The following is an 18,183-nucleotide window of genomic DNA, read 5'->3' on the forward strand; positions in this document are numbered from 1 at the left end:
GAAACACACCTGAGGGCCTGCACTGGCCTAGGAACGGACATTTAGAGGTGTGCAAAGCACACTCCACATCCACATATAACAACAAAAGCATGGGGTGCAGACCTCTGCCCATCCTGAAAGGGGGCCGTGTTGGGGAGAGGTCCTGAGGAGGCGAAGAGCTGAGAAGGAAAGTCTGGGAGGTAGCCGTTGCAACTGGACCTTGCTTAGCCCTGTTAGAGACTGGACACGGAGGCTATCCTGCCTTCTGGAGGTGATCCAGTCCTTCAAACACCACGCAACCCCTCCACCCCCGCAAGTTGGTGTGGCCCAGCCTGCTGGGATAAGCCTTCAGGCCCCCCGAGATTTGAGCTGGCCCAGCCAAGCCCTGACTGCGGGCTGGGCTGGACGGGGTGGCGGGTGTCCTGGAGCCGGCTGAAAGTTAGGAGCTGAGCTGGGTCCCCAAAGGCTCTGAGGCATGACTCTGACCACAAGTGCAGAGGGGGAGGAGGGCAGAGTGTTTTCCTGGAATCCTCCAAGGCAGGGGATTTTTCTGGACTAGCCCAGCCCCTGGCACCCGTCCCTTCTGCCCCATTAAGGGCCACTGTCAGCAGCACCCAGGCCCCACCTACTGACAGTGAGGTCCAACCTCACATTTCAGCCCAGCACCCCCCAGCACATTCTGGCCTTGAAGCTGCCGGTAACTGTGGATAGTCTATCACGTCCCCTTCCTGGGTGTCGCTCCCTTCATCTAAGACATGGGGAAAGTGGTCCAGAGGTGCTCACAGCAAAACGACCCCAGGACTCAGATTTGGCATTAGAGGTTGTACTTATGAGGCTCTCAGAAGGGATCTGTGTGTGTGGCCTACCCAGGAGTTTCTGAAATTGGGATTAGCTACCAACAACAACACGGAGAGATTTCACATAAAAAAATCCGTATTTCCAGTTTCTCCTGAAAAACCTGAAGCTCTGGCAGACTGGGACAGGTCATAGCGGCTGAGTCTTACACCAGTCTCCCCTCCCCAGGTCTCCACAGGCTCTGGGGTCCGTTCCTCGAGTTTTTATCACCTGCCTGGTATGTCACAGGCATCCAGGTTTGGGATGCTTGGTCTCACTCATTATTCGCTCGCTTTTTCACAGGGAAAAAGGGGTCTGCCAGGGTCATATTACAAACTAGTGGCAGACCAGACTGGACCACGGGACTCCTGACTCCCGACGGAGCCAAGCAAGGTCTCTCTTGACCGCCTGGTCGGGAGTTGGCGGGTTGAGGACCAGGCTGCTTGGCCGAATGACCCTTTCAGCCGAGAGGGGCGGCGGGCCTCCGTCGGCCCCGCCTCGGCCAATAGGGAACAGCCCCGCCCCCGCCCATGGCGGCTCCGCCCCCAGACTCTTAAGACGGAACCCGCCTCCCGCGAGCCGACTCCGCAGCCCGAGCCTTGGGGCGGGGAGACGCGGACGCGGCTGCCTCAGCACCTCAAGACCTCAGGACGCAGGACCCCTCCGGCCTCCGGGCCAGGAAGCACTGAGGCCGCGGCCCGTCCCGCCCGGCTCCCGCCGCCGCCGCCGCCGCCGCCGCCCGGTGAGTGTCTACCGGGCTGGGGGGCTGCGGGAGGGAACAGGGGACGGGCTGTGCACACACGCCGATCACGCGCGCGGACCCCCCCGACCTCCGCCGCGCGCACACGCACTCAGGGCGGGCACGCGGCCCCCAGTCCTGCACGATCACCTGGGCCAACTCGGGGACGCACGGCGGGCGGGCACCGTGCGCCCCCGGCCCGCCCCCTTATCTGGCAGTCCTCGGGCTCCGACAGCTCCACGGCCGGGGTGCGCGCACGCGCGAGTACGCGGCTCACCGGCCCGCGGGGCTGCAAGCAGACAAAATAAACACCCCCTCCCTCCTCCCACGGCTGGGCCCTCCGGCATGACCAGTTTTATGAAACAAACCCCTTTGAGGGGATGGCCAAGCCACAGTCTTGGGTTACTTTTACCTCCTGGAATGACACTGGTTCTGGGCATGAATACCCCCAACCCCTGTCCCCCTGTGCAGATCGACGGCCTGGGGTCCGTCCTGAGAGCTCCTGTCACTCAGGGCAGAGCAAGGGGCCCACAGGCATGCAGCCCTTGAAATGGGGTACGGACCTTGGCTGACTGGGTTGTACTCCAGGTATCAGGGTGCCCCATCTCTGCCCCTGCCAGGGAAGGGGCTTTGCTCAGGCTGTGAACCCAATGGCCTGGAGCCAGCCTAGTCTTTTGTGTCCCTGGGCTGGCAACACTGCAGCCTGAGGGCTGCTGAGGTCCCCTGTGGTCACTGGCAGGCCAGATGATTGGTGCCAGCCATTCTGCCTCACCCCCATTTGTTAACGATTACCACACCAGGGTAGCTGACTACCTCTCCCGCTGGGGCCAAGGGCTGGAGTGTGAAAGGTGGGAAGGAGGAAGTGGCCCTGAGGGTCCCTCTGCTTGCCTTCTGCACCAAGGGCAGGTGAGGCTCTGGAGCGTGGCACCAGGACCCAGAGCCCCCTCCCCAGACCAAGAGCTTCTAGGGCTGGGGGACTGAACTAAACCTCAAGGTCCCTTCCCACTAGGCTGGACTTTGGGCATTGGGGGCAAAGAGGGGTGGCTGGGCGGGTGACCTCCAAGGGGGGTCAGCAGGCCCAGTGGGCCATGACGTCCAGTATGGGCCCAGCTGTTGGCAAGGCCCAGCAGGGCTAAGGCAGGCAGTGTGGGGGATGGGAGAGTAGTCCCCTGAGTTTGCTGTCTTCTCCCAGGGGAATCAGCCCCTGGAGCTTCTGTAAACAGAGTGTCAGAGGCAGGAAGAGGGCTCTGGTAATGAGCAGCCCAGCTGGATTCCCTCCAGACCATTATCTGGCCTCTCCCGGGCCCAGGGAGGGAGGATGAGCACACACGTGCCAGGCTGGGGGCCCGGGCACTGCCTGTCCCCACCTCCCCTGGCCTCATGTTTCAGTGAAACAACTACCTGGGACCAGTGGGCAGGTGGGGGCTGGTGTCCCAGGGCATTTGCTGGAATGGCACCACTCTCTCCAGACCCTGGACATGGAGGAGGAGGGGTTCAACATGAGAAGCCCCTCAGACAGTGCCCAGACCAGTGCTCTCCCCAGGCAGCCCCCCTCTGGCAAATGCCCCCAGGAAGATGCCCTGGGCAGGGGATGCGTCCAGCTCCTGGCTCCCATTCCTGACACCTCCACTACAGTCCTGGGTGAGCTAGGACAAGTCCCAGGTGAAGAGAGTTGAGTCCTTGTGGGGGCTTTTAAGTGGGTAGCAGCTCCTGGGATCAGGACAGCAGGGTCTCAGCTGGGCCCTGGAGGCAGCTCCCATCTCAGCAGGCCAGCCAGCCAGTTCCCCTGGTGACCAGAGAGAAGGCTGGGTGAGCCTCTGCCCATAGAAGCATCCCTGACCACTGGCAGGCCCTGAGCTCATGAGAAGGACAGCAATGCCACTTAACAGGGTTAGTGATCCCTCCCGGAGCCCCCCTCAGAGTCCCCTCCCTGGGCCAGGGAGCCCAAGGCTCTGCACTGCCAAGAAAACCAGCTCCCCTCACTGCTGTGGAATTTGAGAGTTCTTGGAGAAGGGGGAGGGCGTGTGTGTGCGTGTGTGTCTCAAAGCACAGCCCAGTGGGCGTGTGTCTGGCGTGGGCATGTGTCTGCGCGCGCGTGACCAGAGCAGGGCTGTGTTTGGGGGTGGGCAGGGGTGTGCTGAGGGTGGGCGGGGGCTCAGCCGTCTTCCTTTTATCAGTTTCCACATTCCAGAGTCAGCCGGATTGCTTTCCCTCAGCTGGCTGGGCCGCCTGGCCGGCCAGACCCGCCGGCCTCCCCCGCTTTTCCTCATTCCACCCTCCCTGGGTATGAGGAGGCTGGAGCAGACTCCCTTGGGCCACCTTAGGATTGGGGGGTGGGAACAGGCGAGGGGCCAGTTCTTCTCCAAGGTGGGGAAGGGCCCCCACCCGTCTCCTCCCGGGGAACGCAATAAGGCTCTCACATTCCTCGGAGGCTGCCTGAGAGATTTAATTAAGGAGGAAGGAGAGAGCTAGCCTGCACTGAGAAGAGGTTGAGGCTGGGGTGGCCACTGGGGTCCCCCTGGCCCTGGGCCTGGGTGGGCAGCAGTGAGAGGTGAGAGGCAGGCTTGTGGCTCCCCTAATCAACCCCACCTGCCCAGCGATCAGCTCACAGGCCCCAGGAAGGGCCTCCTTCGCTGCAGGGTAACCGAGAACCCTGGGCGTGATGGAATGAGAAGGGCAAGACCCCTCTGGGGCTACCTCCTTCTCAGACCCTGTCTAGGCCCCAGACAGCCTGTGCCCAGCCGGCTTGGGGCTGGTGGCCTCCCTTGGTGACTAAGGTCTTCCTCTGGCAAATTCAGGGTTAATTGCAGAGTTAGGGCCTTAGTTGATGGGTGCTTGGCCCTGGGTGGGGACAGGGCAGCGAGCAAGCCCCATGTCTGAGCCCAGCCCCAGTGACATCACACCTGCACGTGCTGACGGCGGCATCTGGACCAGCCCATTTCAAGTTGGGCCGCAGCCACCACATAGCTCCCGGGGCAGCAGGTGTCCTCTTCCAGCAGAGTGGCACCTCTGCTGACTGAGAAGGCACGTCCTGCCACCCTGAGGGCTCACTTGAGCTAGGGACTGGCCTTAGTCACTGGTCTCCCTGCCCTGGGCTGACAGGTCTAGCAGCTGCCAAGTCACCCACAGTGCCACAGAAGACACCCACCTGGGGCCAGGCAGCTCCTGCCATGGAGTGGGGAAGGGGGAGGAGGTCCAGCTCCTGCTCTTCTGGTGCTGCCAGCTGGCCATACCTGCTCAGGGATCTAGACTCTTCCCTGAACAGGGAGACGGGCTGACGTACAGACTATCCCCCTTTGCAATATTCTGCCCCAGGATCTGAGGCCTAGCTATATGGGAGACCCACCCAAGGAGCTTCTCTAAAACACAACTCTGCCTGGGTCTCACCCCAGAAATTCTTATTTAATTGCCCGGGGGAGGGTGCGGCGTGAGCATTAGGAACTTTCTAAAGCTTCTTGGTGCTTTTGATGTGCAGCTGGGGTTGAGAAGCCCTATAGGTGGGAGACGGAAGGGAAGCCCGGATGAGGTCGTGGTGTGGAGTGTCAGGACTTATCCATAGCGTGAGTAGAACCAGCTGGGGGTGGTGATGGAGTAAGTAAAGCAGAGACGCCAAGACTGGTGGGTACCCCCACCACCAGTCAAAGGGCAGGGCTTAATCAAAGGGCAGGGCTAGGACCACCCCCCAAGAGGGCTATCTCCGAGGAACCTGAGGCTCAGCCCCCTCGGCCCCTTCCATGAGGGCCCAGGATAGAGACCCCAACCTGCTGGGCCAAGGTCTGCTTCTCCCCAGGGATGGGGAGACTGGTGGACCCAGCCCGGGCCCTGAGCCTCCTCAGACACGTCAGCGAAACCGGAGCCAACTGTCCTGGCTGCCGGCATGGTCCCGCCTGCCTGGGGGGTTGGCAGACTCCTGGGCTGGGCTGCTGCCAGGCCTGGCCGGCAGTGCTTCACCCTGGCGGGCCGGCACTGGGAGCCAGAGGCCCAGAGCCGTCGGGTCAGATCTGCAGCCCCAGACCCCTGTACCCACTCCGCAGCATCGGGTACGGAAAGGGACGTGTGCCTGCTTCTGTCTGCCCATTCCTGTTCCCCACTGGCCAGGCACAGGAGATGCTCCAGCCTGAGGTCTCACGTGGTCACCCGAAGGCCCGAGTTCCACTCACTCGCCAGTCCCTGCCTGACCCAGGGCCTATGAGTGGGTGCCTCCAGGTGTCCCACACTTGGGGGTGGGTGGGGACACTCTGGGTCCCCCTGAGAGCTGAAATGATGATGTCCTTACTCACAGAGCCCCTCCTGCTCCCCCTCCTCCCCCGTCACATGCTGAACTGCTGGCCAAAGGACAGCTCACTTCCCCCCACCTCCTTCTAGAACTAAAGGCACCTTCCTCCCACCCCCCCGGCTGCTCTCTCTAGCTTCTCCTGTTCTTCCACGCCTGAGGATGGAGGGCAGCCTTTGCGTAGAGGCCTCACCCTGGGCCCAGGGGGCCTCCTGTCTGTGCCTAAATCTGCGTGAAGCCCCTCTCACACCATGGCATCCTCACCCCATGCACGTGGAGGGCAAGACTCAGGTTTTATGGGTGACACCCTCAGTAGGTAGTGTTTACTGACCACCTAGAATGTCCTCCAAATACAAACTAAACAAGCCCTGAGACTCAGGCGCTGTACCCAGCCTCCCCCACTTCACAGATGGGAACTGAGGCGAAGGGCTGTGGCCAGGCTGTCATGCAGCCAGGCTGCGAATGCAGGCAGTCAGACCCCAAAGCCCCATCCCAGCACTGTCCCCTGGAGGGCCCTTGTGGTGGGACCAGGCCAAGGCGAGTCCAAGTGGAGGGGAGGCCCTGGACACTCTGCCCTCCTGCCTCCACCCCCGCCCCCAACCCTCAAATCCCAGGGCTACCTCCAGAACTCTCCCCACACCCTTTGTAGAGGGAAAGGGCCCACCTCCCTGCCTCGAGTCAGCAGATCAGATATCAAAGCCCAGGCCCCTGGTCCTTCAGGGCTGCTGAAATTGCAAGGGCCAGGGCAGCCATGACCCCAACGAGACACTCCCACCCCCAATGCACACACACACCAGCACGCACCCAGACAGGCGGAATCGCTCCCAGAACTTGTTAAAAGAACTTGCCCATTTTAAAACAAACAGAACAACACAGAACCACAACCCTGGGTGCTCAGAACAACTCCAGAAGGTGAAGCAGGGCTGCTAAGAAAAAAAGCCCACAGGTGAGAAGGGATCTGGGAAGCTATTTAGGGGCAGAGCTGGTCTCCTGCTGCCATGTCACCGGCCCCCTCCAGTCAGTCATTGCCCTCTGGGTCCCCTCTGGGGGCTCTCTGATCTGTTCTTGGTGGCAGAGCCCCCCGGAGCTGACAGCCCACAGCTTGCCATTTTCCCAAGCCCCAGTGCCAGCTCCTTGCTGGACGGGTGGAATGGGGCTCAGGCAGAGGCACTCATCCCTGCATCCTGTGGACTTCCTGTGGAAGCAGGGTAGCTGCTGCCTACTGGGGTCTCCCCAGCCCAGAATGCCAGCTGCTCTTGTTCTGACCCAGCCCCCACTCTCCATCAGCTTACCCAGATTGCCTCTGCAGCCAGACAGACCCCCGGTGTTCCTGCCTCCCTCCCCCATGATGACTTTACTGATTAAAGGGCCAGCAGACTACAGGTGAAGCTCAGAGCCCACGCTGGTCCCTTCCTCAGTGCAGAATGGGAAACACCCCCCAGTATGCATCCCAGGCCCCCAAGGACCACACGCCTGGCTCCTCGGAGCAAAGTGCTCGCAATCCTGGGAGGTGTCCATTCTGGAATGCCCAGGTGGACAGATGAGGAAACAGAGAAAGCTGCTGTCTGTGGCCTCACAGTTCAGGTGCCCCTGGCCCAGGGCTGCCTGACTGGAGTGTGAGCTTTTAACTGTGATCTTTTATAAGGCCCAGGGGAGCTGAAGCTGTAGGGGTGGCCAGGCTGGCCAAGTGTAACGTCCCCTCCCACCCCAGAGCCTGGCTGCGCCCTTCCTGACCCTGCCCACCACCCCCACCCCCGCCAGGAGGGCTAACTCAGGGGGAGGCAGCTCACCCCCCACGTGCATGAGGGGGTGGGGGTCGCTCACAGCCCACATCTGGAGGCCAGGCCATACCCACCGCCTTCTGAGTCAGGGAGGGTGGAGTGGGTCCCCACAGGGAAGGAGGCCAGGTGCGGCACACACAGTCCCCCTGGGAACGGCGCCGGCAGGGCCGGGGGCACACGAGGCCTCCCGGGTTCTGGCTGAGGTTCATCTGAGGCTGAGTGCAAGATGCTCCTCCGCCATTCACTCAGCAAAGATGCGCTCTGGGATACAGGGAGCAAAAACAGACAGGGCCTCCCCTCAGGGAGGGTACAGCAGAATCAAAAGAGCAGAGGAGGTGGCACTGGCTGGGGTCAGGAAAGGCCTCCCTAGCTGGCCTGTGAAGGGCAGTCATCAGTGTTAACTAGTGAGGGGCAGAGGGAACCCTGCAGGTGGGCAGGGCCTAGGCAGGCCCAACCTGGTGATGGGCTTTTACTCAGAGCTGGCCCAACACCATAGTGGCCTCCTGGGGACCACCTGCCCCTCCTCCGCCTCACGTTCCAGGAGCCCACATCCCTGGGGAGGGGCAGCCCGATGGACGGCACTGGGCAGAACATGGGCTGGGTAGGGGGTCATGCTACCTGTGTGGCTGGATGGCTGGCCAGCGTGGGGGAAGGGGAGGCTGAGCCCCAGCACAAAAGGCCCTTGTGTGAGTAGGAGGCACCTGGAGGGGAGGCATGCCGGCCTCTCAGGGACTTTAGGGAATCAGAGTGTGGGGACCGCTGCTGGGGTGGCCCCCGGGCTCCCCTCAGGAGCCTGAGTGAAGGGGGGCCCATGCTGTGGCCCTATCCTGTCTCGGGCAATTCCAGCTATGAGTGGGAGCCTGGAGCGGCTGGGGGAGCCACCCCGACCTGGGCAGGACTGGGCCCCACATCAGGAGGGCAGGCCCAGCCACACCTGGACGTGGTTAAGGACCTGGGCTCTGGCTCAGATTTCCCGGCAGTGCAAAGGCAGCAAGTCACTGCACCTCCAGGAGCCTCTTCTCCTGTCATCCGGGAGTGAGGAGAACAGCTTCCACCTGGAGTGGCTGCTGGGGGAGACCGTAGATGTTCAGTGCTGCGGGCACGTGGGAAGGGCTGCTGCTCAGGGCTTGGCCTAGAGTGGATCCCAAGAAATGATAGAGGATCTGATCTGCGGAGCGTTTCCAGGCTTGACACTGCCTCTGGGGCCACCACACAACCAACGTCCCCCAACCTGAGACCTGGGTCAGCCCAGGGAGGCTGGGGCCCCCTCACCTCTAGTTCTTTCATTGTGGCTCAGAGATGGGGGATCTGAAGACCAAGGTTCCCTGCCTCCCCCCTTCCCACAGGGGGGCACCTGCCAAGGGCTCCAGCCCTCCTCTGCCTCCCCAGGGAACTCTCCTGCTGGCCATGTCCTAGGCAGGTCTGACTTCACAAGTGGAAAAACACCGATCCCAGAGTTTCCCCGTGAAGTCTTCCCGCTGTGGTCTCTCCTCACTCGGAGGACTCAGAGTGCGGCGGCAGCAGCCGGTGGCCCAGGGCGGGCAGCTTCTCTACTTACGTGCTCGGCCGCCTGCCTGCCTGGTCTCTCCCAGATGCTGTGGGAGGGGCTGCTGCTCCAGAACCCACCATTCTCCCTCCTTCCCTGTCCACCTCAGCAGAGATTTTTGGGGTGGTTTAGGGGGAGGGCACAGAGTCTGATGTTTTTTGACCATGTGTTCTCTCTGAGCTACAGAGAGGCCAAAGGGCTGGAGTTAAGGAGGAGGGGGTTATTTGTGGTCACTGAGTGTTTGGGGGCCCCCCTCTGTGTGCATCAGCCCACCGAACCCTGGTGTCAGCGCAGGAAGTAGCAACTGATATCATAACAAGGTCATGTGATTGCTCAAAGTCACATAGCGAAGAAGTGACGGGGCAGGGACAGGAACCCGGCCAGGGCACTGGGGACCTGACTCATAACTACTGTATGCTGTTGGGTTTGGGGGCGGGGAGTGGAGAAGGGGGCTGGGAATTCCCTTCCCGGTCCTTCCTGGAGTGGCTGTCCCCTGGGGCCCCTGACTCACGGTCTCCCGCTCTCCTCTCTGCTCCCAGGGACCAGAAGATGCGCTCCAAGACACCCCCGCCCCTGTTGCTGTCGCTGCTGCTGCTGCTGCCGGCCCTGGAGCCCAGGGTGCAGGGCTGCCCATCCGGCTGCCAGTGCAACCAGCCACAGACAGTCTTCTGCACCGCCCGCCAGGGGACCACCGTGCCTCTCGACGTGCCGCCCGACACGGTGGGCCTGTACGTCTTTGAGAACGGCATCACCACACTCGACGCGGGCAGCTTTGCCGGCCTGCCGGGCCTGCAGCTCCTGGACCTGTCACAGAACCAGATTGCCAGCCTGCCCGGTGGGGTCTTCCAGCCACTGGTCAACCTCAGCAACCTGGACCTGACTGCCAATAGGCTTCGGGAAATCACCAACGAGACCTTCCGCGGCCTGCGGCGCCTGGAGCGCCTCTACCTGGGCAAGAACCGCATCCGCCACATCCAGCCTGGTGCCTTCGACGCGCTTGACCACCTACTGGAGCTCAAGCTGCAGGACAACGAGCTGCGGGCGCTGCCCCCGCTGCGCCTGCCGCGCCTGCTGCTGCTCGACCTCAGCCACAACAGCCTCCCAGCCCTGGAGCCCGGCATTCTGGACACCGCCAACGTGGAGGCGCTGCGGCTGGCCGGCCTGGGGCTGCAGCGGCTGGACGAGGGGCTCTTTGGCCGCCTGCGCAACCTCCACGACCTGGACGTGGCTGACAACCAGCTGGAGCTCGTGCCGCCCGCCATCTGGGGCCTGCGGGGCCTGACGCGCCTGCGGCTGGCGGGCAACACCCGCATCGCCCAGCTGCGGCCCGAGGACCTGGCCGGCCTGGCAGCCCTGCAGGAGCTGGACCTGAGCAACCTGAGCCTGCAGGCCCTGCCACACGAGCTCTCGGTTCTCTTCCCCCGCCTGCGGCTCCTGGCGGCTGCCCGCAACCCCTTCAACTGCGTGTGCCCCTTGAGCTGGTTCGGCCCCTGGGTGCGGGAGAGCCGCGTGGCGCTGGCCAGCCCCGAGGAGACACGCTGCCACTTTCCACCCAAGAACGCCGGCCGGCTGCTCCTGGACCTTGACTACGCCGACTTTGGCTGCCCGGCCACCACCACCACGGCCACAGTGCCCACCATGAGGCCCACAGTGTGGGCGCCCACAGCCCCACCTTCCAGCATGGCTCCCACCTGGCTCAGCCCCACGGAGCCGACCACTGAAGCCCTGAGCCGACCGCCCCCCGCCCCGCCCACCATGGGTCCTGCCCCCCAGCCCCGGGACTGCCCGGCGTCCATCTGCCTCAGTGGGGGCACCTGCCACCTGGGGGCGCGGGGCCACCTGGAGTGCCTGTGTCCTGAGGGCTTCACGGGCCTGTACTGTGAGAGCCGGGTGAGGCCAGGGCCAAGGCCCAGCCCTGCCCCGGCCACCATGCGGCCACCCCAGCCCCTGCCCCTCGGCATTGAGCCCGCCAGCCCCACCTCCCTGCGGGTGGGACTGCAGCGCTACCTGCAGGGCAGCACCGTGCAGCTCAGGAGCCTCCGCCTCACCTACCGCAACCTGTCGGGTCCCGACAAACGGCCGGTGACGCTGCGGCTGCCCGCCTCACTCGCAGAGTACACGGTCACCCAGCTGCGGCCCAATGCCACCTACTCCATCTGCGTCCGGCCCCTGGGGGCCGGGAGGGTGCCTGAGAGCGAGGAGGCCTGTGGGGAGGCCCGCACGCCCCCGGCAGTCCGCTCCAACCACGCCCCAGTCACCCAGGCCCAAGAGGGCAACCTGCCACTCCTGATTGCGCCCGCCCTGGCCGCCGTGCTCCTGGCCGTGCTGGCTGCCGTGGGGGCGGCCTTCTGTGTGCGGCGGGGGCGGGCCGCGGCAGCTGTGGCTCAGGGCAAAGGGCAGGTGGGGCCAGGGGCCGGGCCCCTGGAGCTGGAGGGGGTGAAGGCCCCCTTGGAGCCAGGCCCCAAGGCGACTGAGGGTGGTGGGGAGGCCCCGCCTGGCGGGCCTGAGTGTGAGGTGCCGCTCATGGGCTACTCGGGGCCCGGCCCCCAGGGGCCCCTCCCAGCTAAGCCCTACATCTAAGCCTGGGAGTGATGGACGGCCGAGGCCAGGCTCTCGGCCCCACTGGGACTGGCCAGGGCCCTCCTGCTGCCAGATCAAGGAAGTTCTCAGATCCGTACGATGAGGACATGTCAGGACCAGGGCTGTGTGACCACAGCAAGTCCCTGCCCCTCGCTGGACCTTGGTCTCCTCATCTGTAAGAAGCTGGGACCCAGGTGATAACCTCTAAGGTCCCCCCCGCCCGAGTGCCTAGAGGATGGCGTCAGCCCTGTCTTCTGCAACATGCAACCTCTGGGGTGGGGCGGGCCCTGCCGTGTGCTGGTAACACAGGCCCGGGGCTGCCAAGCCCCCCACCCCAAGGAGACTCTGGGGGCCAGTGAAGGAAGCCCCCAGAAAAGAGAGCAGAGGGAGAGTGGGACTGGGGATGGGGTGGGTGACCCTGCTTCAGCCCCAGAAAGTGAAGGAACAAAAGAAACTGGAAAGAAAGATGCTTTAGGAACAAGTTTTGCTTTTGTTTTTTAAAATATATTTATAAAAGATCCTTTCCCATTTATTCTGGGAAAATGTTTTTCAAACTCAGAGACAAGGACTTTGGTTTTTGTAAGACAAATGATGATATGAAAGCCTTTTGTAAGAAAAATAAAAGATGAAAAGAAACAAGCACGTTTCTCAGGCATGGCCCCAGGGTACCTGGGCTGGACAGAGGGAGGGTGGGGGCTCGCAGGGTCAGCCTAGAGGGACAGCCCTCTCTGTGGGGAAGCTGGGGGCAGGGACCCCTCTCCCCAGCGGGCACCAGGCCCTAGTCAGCATGCCCTAGGCTGTCCTGCCCTGGGTTGTGTCTGCTCAGTCTGCTCGACTGAGGTGCCCGGACCAGCCTCTCAGTGAGACTGGGAACCAGGAGGGAGCAGGGATAGGAAAGGGGCCACTTCAACCTCCGGGCAGAGGAACGGTTAGGGCAGCCTTACCCTTCCCAGGCCCAGTCTTCTGCCAGCAGGAGCTGCAGGGCTCCTGGGAGAGGCTGGGGAGATGCTCGTGGCAGACGCAAGCCAAGACGACCCCCAAGGGTCCCTCCTCAGAGATGGGTCTGATGAGCAGTTCACCGCCTGCCTTCCTCTGTGGAGGAGGTGCCTTGAGCCATGTCCTGCCAGGTCCTCGTGGATGGTCCTGGACCAGATGGCACACATGGCCCAGCCCTTCCTGCAGTCCTGTTGCCCCTCTGCATGGGCTCAGGCTGGGAGACCTTGCTCCCAGCCTCCTGCTCTAGCTACAGAGAAGGGGCCTTGGTAGAGGAGCAGCACAGATCCTGAATGGCAGGAACTCTTTGCTGGGTGAGGAGGCAGGGACCGAGCCAAGGCTGTTAGGGGCAGGTGGCCCTGTGATGCCCCTTTACTCTCTGCACTTGAGTAAAGTACCCAGGCTTTCCAGAAACCCCGGAAGTGGGAGTGTTTTCCAGGAAGCCACAGGCCAAGGTGGGGGCAGGGCCCCCAGGGATGCTATGCACAGCCCTGGCCTGGACCAGGTGCTGGGAGCTTAGGAACAGTGACAGACACACGCACCCAGCACCTTTTCCTATTACCCTCTGGCAGGAAGGGAGGCGCCCCTGGGGCCATAGAGAGGCCCTGCAAAGGCTAGAGCGAGCCTCCCTGCGGCCCCATGCCCATCTCCCTGCATGGGTCATGGCCCCTGGTCCCCAGCCTCACCCTGGCGGGAAGGAGGCAGCCCAGCCAGGCCTGGGGAGCAGGCCCTGCGGTTCTGGGCGTTGATGTCAGTGCAGAGTCAGGCCCGGCCACACGAGGCTCTGGATTCAATTATCGGCTGCTGAGGGTTCTGGCATGAGAAGGGAGGAGGTGGGTCGTGATGGGCAGAGAGTGGTGGCAGCGGGCCTGGGTGGGGCCCCTTCTTCCTGAGGTGGCGGAGGCAGCAGCCCAGGTGGATTTCCTGTGGGCCTGGGTCCCATTAGGGGAATGGCTCTGGCGAGGCCTGCCCTCCCCTTCGGCGGCCCCGTCAAAGGGGCCATTGTGGGCCTATGGGCTGCTGCTAAACACAGTGGCTGCTGAATGAATGTTTTCGCTGCAAAGCTAAACCTGGCTAGTGGGGCCGCAGGGGCGGGGTGAGTGGTGGGGCCCACAGAAAGGGGCCTGAGCACTCACGCCAGCCCTCCCAGAAAAGGTCTTCGGGCATCCCATCAGATGAGGGGCCGGGGGACGAAGAGAGGGCCAGGGAACGAGTGGGGGACTGAGCCAAGATACAGCCACTACCCAGGGTGATCCTGCTGTGGGGAAACGCCAGCCCCCAACTGCTGGGTCCTCACTGCCACAGGCCCTGTGCCACGCAGGCTACACATGCTCCCATTTCACGTCCAGCAATCCCTCTACAGAAGAGAATCACAGGCCGGGAACGGTGAGACAGCAGCTTGCTCACAGCAGGCAGGGACGGATCCCAACACCTGCTCCCTGGCCCAGGAGGTGGGGGGTACCAGCCTTGGGGGGAGGGCTTGGCCCTCCAGGAGAGGGGAGGGGCTACTGAGAGCCGCAGAAGGCAGGCAGGGAGGGGGCTCCCAACCTCCAGGGAACTCACTGGGATGCAGGGCCGGTGCCTCTGGCCAGAGGTGGACACCTCAATGTGAAGAAGCAGAGCAGACTCCCAGCCTGCACCCTATGAGGCTTGCTGCCAGGGCGACCTCAACAGAAGATCGATTTTTCCGGCTTCAGCTTTTATTCTTTGGTAACATGTGAAGAAAAATCTCCATCTGCCTTCAGCTCAGGGCCGATACTGTTGACCATTCACCCAGCCCAGGAGCAAGGCACCCGAGACAGGTGGTGTTTCTGCATCTCCCGGACCGGAGAATAAGCTGCTCCATTAGCCCAGGCCCTGCCGGTAACCCCCCACCTCCACCCAGCACAGGAAGTACGGGGCAGCCATCTGTGGACCTGCCGCCCGAGCCCAGCTTTACAGATAGGACCTGCTGCCCTGCGCTTCCCACGTGGGGAGGTACACTCCACAAACAACACAGATGAGCAGGGGAAGGGCAGCAGGGCCCATCCTCTCCCTACTGGTATGGGATCTCACTCAGCCTTGCCTCCCTCATCTGCAAATTGGGCCTTTCCAGCTCCCCAGCCTTTCTCTGGGTTGTGATGGGAGCAGAGACAGAGGCCTCTGGGAGGGTGGGGCCCTGGGTCCTCCCTGGGAGAGGATGGGGAGGGGCATGTGCCTGACCCCTGGCCCCCTATAGCTCTTATAAGAGCTCATACTGTTCTGCCCAAATGGAGATGGAAAATCTGTAAAATACAAAAGAAACTGAGCGGGTGCGGTGGAGACCCATGCCGTGCCCGCAGCTGACACCCTGCACCCTTCCTACCTTCAGTCCAATTCACTCAGCAGCCCCCAACACCCCAGGGGGCTCCTGAGGGGTTCTGGCTTCTGGGGAGCCTGGGGGTAGGGGACCCACCACCTCTCAGGCCAGCCTGGAGGCTGGCACGCATCCCTGGCGTCCACCAGCTTTGTAGAGGGCTGGAGAGTCCCAGCTCCTTTGCCAAGGGCGTGGGCCCAGTGGGGCAGTGGCCAGGACTGGGGGATGAAGGGGGCGGGATACTGGCCTGGCCGCCCATCTGGGAGTGATTTGAGAAATTCCAGGCCTCGCTGGCCCTGCGAGGCTATTCTTAACTGCTATAATTACAGGGTCAGCCTTGGCCAGTGGCACCATGGGGTCTGGGCATCGTTAACTCCCCCAGGGGCTACACTGGGGCTGGGCGGGGGCTGCTCCTCGGGGTGGGGGGGGTGCCGGCACAGACCGGGGCGGAGCCTGGAAGGCAGGAAGTGGTGGGGAGAGGAGCACTTGATGGTAGTGCTGGCTCCCTTTTCCAGGCTGGGCCAGTTCCCTCCCTCTGCTGGGGGGCCCCATAGGGAAGGGGCTGTCTGGCCTGGGTAGGCGTGGAGGACAAGATATCAGTGCAGCATGAGGGCTGGGGGAGGGGTTGCTGGACATGAAGCCAGAAGGCCTGGGGGCCCTGATTCCTCCAGCGCAGGGGGGCCCTGGTAACATCCCGCTGTATTCCCAGGGCCGAGAGCAGACAGAGACCTCACACCTACTGGTATGGGATCTCACTCAGCCTTGCCTCCCTCATCTGCAAATTGGGCCTTTCCAGCTCCCCAGCCTTTCCCTGGGTTGTGAGACAGGATGGGAGTGCCATCTTGACGGTTTCCCCTTCTCTGGGGGCTCTCAGCAGGGTCGCCCTGGCAGGAGCTCTTACGGCACTCAGCCCTGCATGCCCCAGACACGGCCCTCACTGCTCCCAGAGCCTGGACAGGTCACCACGCCCTCTATGACTCAGTTTCCCTAGTTGTAAAATGGAAGAGGAAGGGGCTGAATGGATATCCAAGGACCAAGGCCCCATCCTGGCTCTGACCTCCTAGGTCCCTGCCTGGGTGGGGGGTTCAGCAAGCCGCCCCGAGAGTCACAGCTGAACAGGGACCAGGTCCCACCGCCTCCTGCACCAGCCGGGCTGGTCCTCCAGCCTCCTGTACCTCATCTCCTCAGCAGGCCTCCTGGTGCATGGGTTGTCCCTGCACAGAGCTGGCTGGGCCAGGACCCCGTGGGGCACCACCATAAACCCTCTTGCACACGCTTCCAGGAGGGTGGAAGGACGAGGTGCACTTGTACCTCCAGGCTGCCTGCACCCCCCAACCCGCCCAGGACCACCAGTGACAAGCATGCGGCCAGGGCTGAGGTCTCACAGAAACTGCGGGTCCGAGGCCTGCCTCCGTCCTGCGCTGGAGCCTCCAGACCTGCCAGCCCACCTGACCCCACATCACCCCGCGGCCACCTCATGATCGGAGCCTCAGTTTCTTCAGTCTTCGGCTCCACCAGAACACTCACAGCAAAATCAGGCGCATCCTCAGACCCCCTGTCCCCGCACCGCCGAGTCACAATCCCCTCCCCAAATGCCAAAACACACCAGCACGAGCCCCCGGGCAGAAGCCTGCCCCACAACCAGCAGCGTGCACTTACAGACATCACAGGGCCCTCAACGCCCCCAGCCATCCCAGCACACCAGCCACTCCTACCTGGGAGAGGTGTCCAGGGTGAGGGAGGTGCAGGCGCTGGAAAAGAGCCGGGTGTCCCAGAGCTTCACTTCACGCTCACGCATCTGCAGGGAGGGGGCAGAGAGGGGCTCAGAGGGGCCCAGCCCGGAACCCAGGGACTAAGGACACAGCCTGGCACGGGAGCACTTGCCCCAGAGCAGAGCATTCTGGGGGTGGCGGGGGGGGGGGGCGGTGAGTCATGCCAGGGAGGGAGAGTTTGGGTTTTCATGTCCTGCCCCTTTAAGAACCCTTAGGTGACAAGGGACAAGGGGCGGTTCCCTCTGTGGACTCTGGTCCCTGGGGGGGCCCACCACAGTTCCCAGGGTCAGGCTTAGCTATTGCAGATGGAATCTGCCAGTTTTCAGCAGCCGTTGGTCCCCTGGGGCTCTGAGACCCGGCTGCACACAGGGCCGTATATGGACGGGTCTGGAGCTGGCCGCAGCCCCCGCCTCCCAGTGGGCCTCGTCCCTGCCCTCTTGGTGTGGATGCCCTACTCCTCCGGGAGGAGCCCTACCTTGTTGAAGCCGGTGGACACAAGGTGCTCCTGGGTGCCTGTCCACACCAGCCGGCCATCCCTGTTGTTCTCATGGGCCCACGTGCTCTGGAGGAGGAAAAAGATGGCACTGAGTTGAGCCTTGGGGGCCTCCTCGGGGGGGCCACCCACCTGAGAGCCCTCCAGAGGGCAGGAGGGGCCAGCTGGGGACAGCTCTGCACCCAGAGGGCCTACTTGGCCACCAAGCTTGGGCTCAGTCTCCCTCCTTGTAAGGGGCCTGTCGGGCTGCTCTGCTCATGGCCAGGCCCCTCTTGCCGCGGTGATGTGGCTCAGGACGGCGGCACGTCCTTGCCTCTGCAGGTGTCCGGGGGGAGGCACTTGGCTGCTGGTCACCATCCTCGGGCTCTGAGGACCCCAGCGCCCTCTCGGAACTTCATTTTCCTTGCTCGTGGCCTGGGCTGCCTACTTCCCAGGACTGTCGCGAGGATCAACTGAGACCACATGTGATAGGAACAGGCCGGCCACAAAGTGCCGTGCAAATCGAGGGATTACGAGTATTACTGCTGCCTCTTGACGCTGCCAGGGGGCCGGGGAGAGGGCCTGGTGCCAAGCATGGGGAACAGTCCCTGGAGAGGGCAGAAGAGTGCCCCTCTTGGCCCTCCCGTGGTGCTGGAGCTGCCAGCAGGAAGGTTTCCTGGGCCCCAGGGAGGAGAGACGAGTTCAAACCGCAGGCGGCCCTGTCCCCCGGGCCCAAGCAGGGGGGAGCTGAGGGGGCCAGAGGAAATGCAAACAGCTCCCTCCCAGTCACCCTGGCCCCTGGAGCCTGAGACCAAAGACCCTGTTACCAAAATTAGCTCACCCCAAACTGTGGCCAGCTTCCTCTCAGCTTCCCACGAT

At 63.0% G+C, this 18,183-nt stretch overlaps 2 protein-coding genes across 2 annotated transcripts in view; one reads left to right on the top strand and one right to left on the bottom strand.

The window, feature by feature from the left end:
• Nucleotides 1-18,183, bottom strand: part of CORO7 (coronin 7) — a 58,028-nt gene that overhangs the window by 11,874 nt on the left and 27,971 nt on the right. Inside the window, exons 8-9 of the mRNA XM_061209021.1 lie at nucleotides 17,308-17,394; nucleotides 16,776-16,858 (exon numbers count right to left, since the gene is read on the bottom strand). Coding sequence (XP_061065004.1) covers nucleotides 16,776-16,858; nucleotides 17,308-17,394 — 170 coding nt within the window. The remainder of the gene's footprint in view (nucleotides 1-16,775; nucleotides 16,859-17,307; nucleotides 17,395-18,183) is intronic.
• Nucleotides 1,410-12,352, top strand: VASN (vasorin). Its single transcript, XM_061209022.1, has 2 exons — nucleotides 1,410-1,555; nucleotides 9,692-12,352. The coding sequence occupies exon 2, from the start codon at nucleotides 9,702-9,704 to the stop codon at nucleotides 11,730-11,732; it is 2,031 nt and encodes a 676-aa protein (XP_061065005.1). The 5' UTR covers nucleotides 1,410-1,555; nucleotides 9,692-9,701; the 3' UTR covers nucleotides 11,733-12,352.

This window comes from Eubalaena glacialis, chromosome 13 (assembly GCF_028564815.1).
Source record: "Eubalaena glacialis isolate mEubGla1 chromosome 13, mEubGla1.1.hap2.+ XY, whole genome shotgun sequence".
Classification (NCBI taxonomy): domain Eukaryota; kingdom Metazoa; phylum Chordata; class Mammalia; order Artiodactyla; family Balaenidae; genus Eubalaena; species Eubalaena glacialis.

Coding starts and splice junctions, on each gene's coding strand:
- VASN (XM_061209022.1), top strand. CDS start 9,702: ATGCGCTCCAAGACACCCCCGCCCCTGTTGCTGTCGCTGCTGCTGCTG.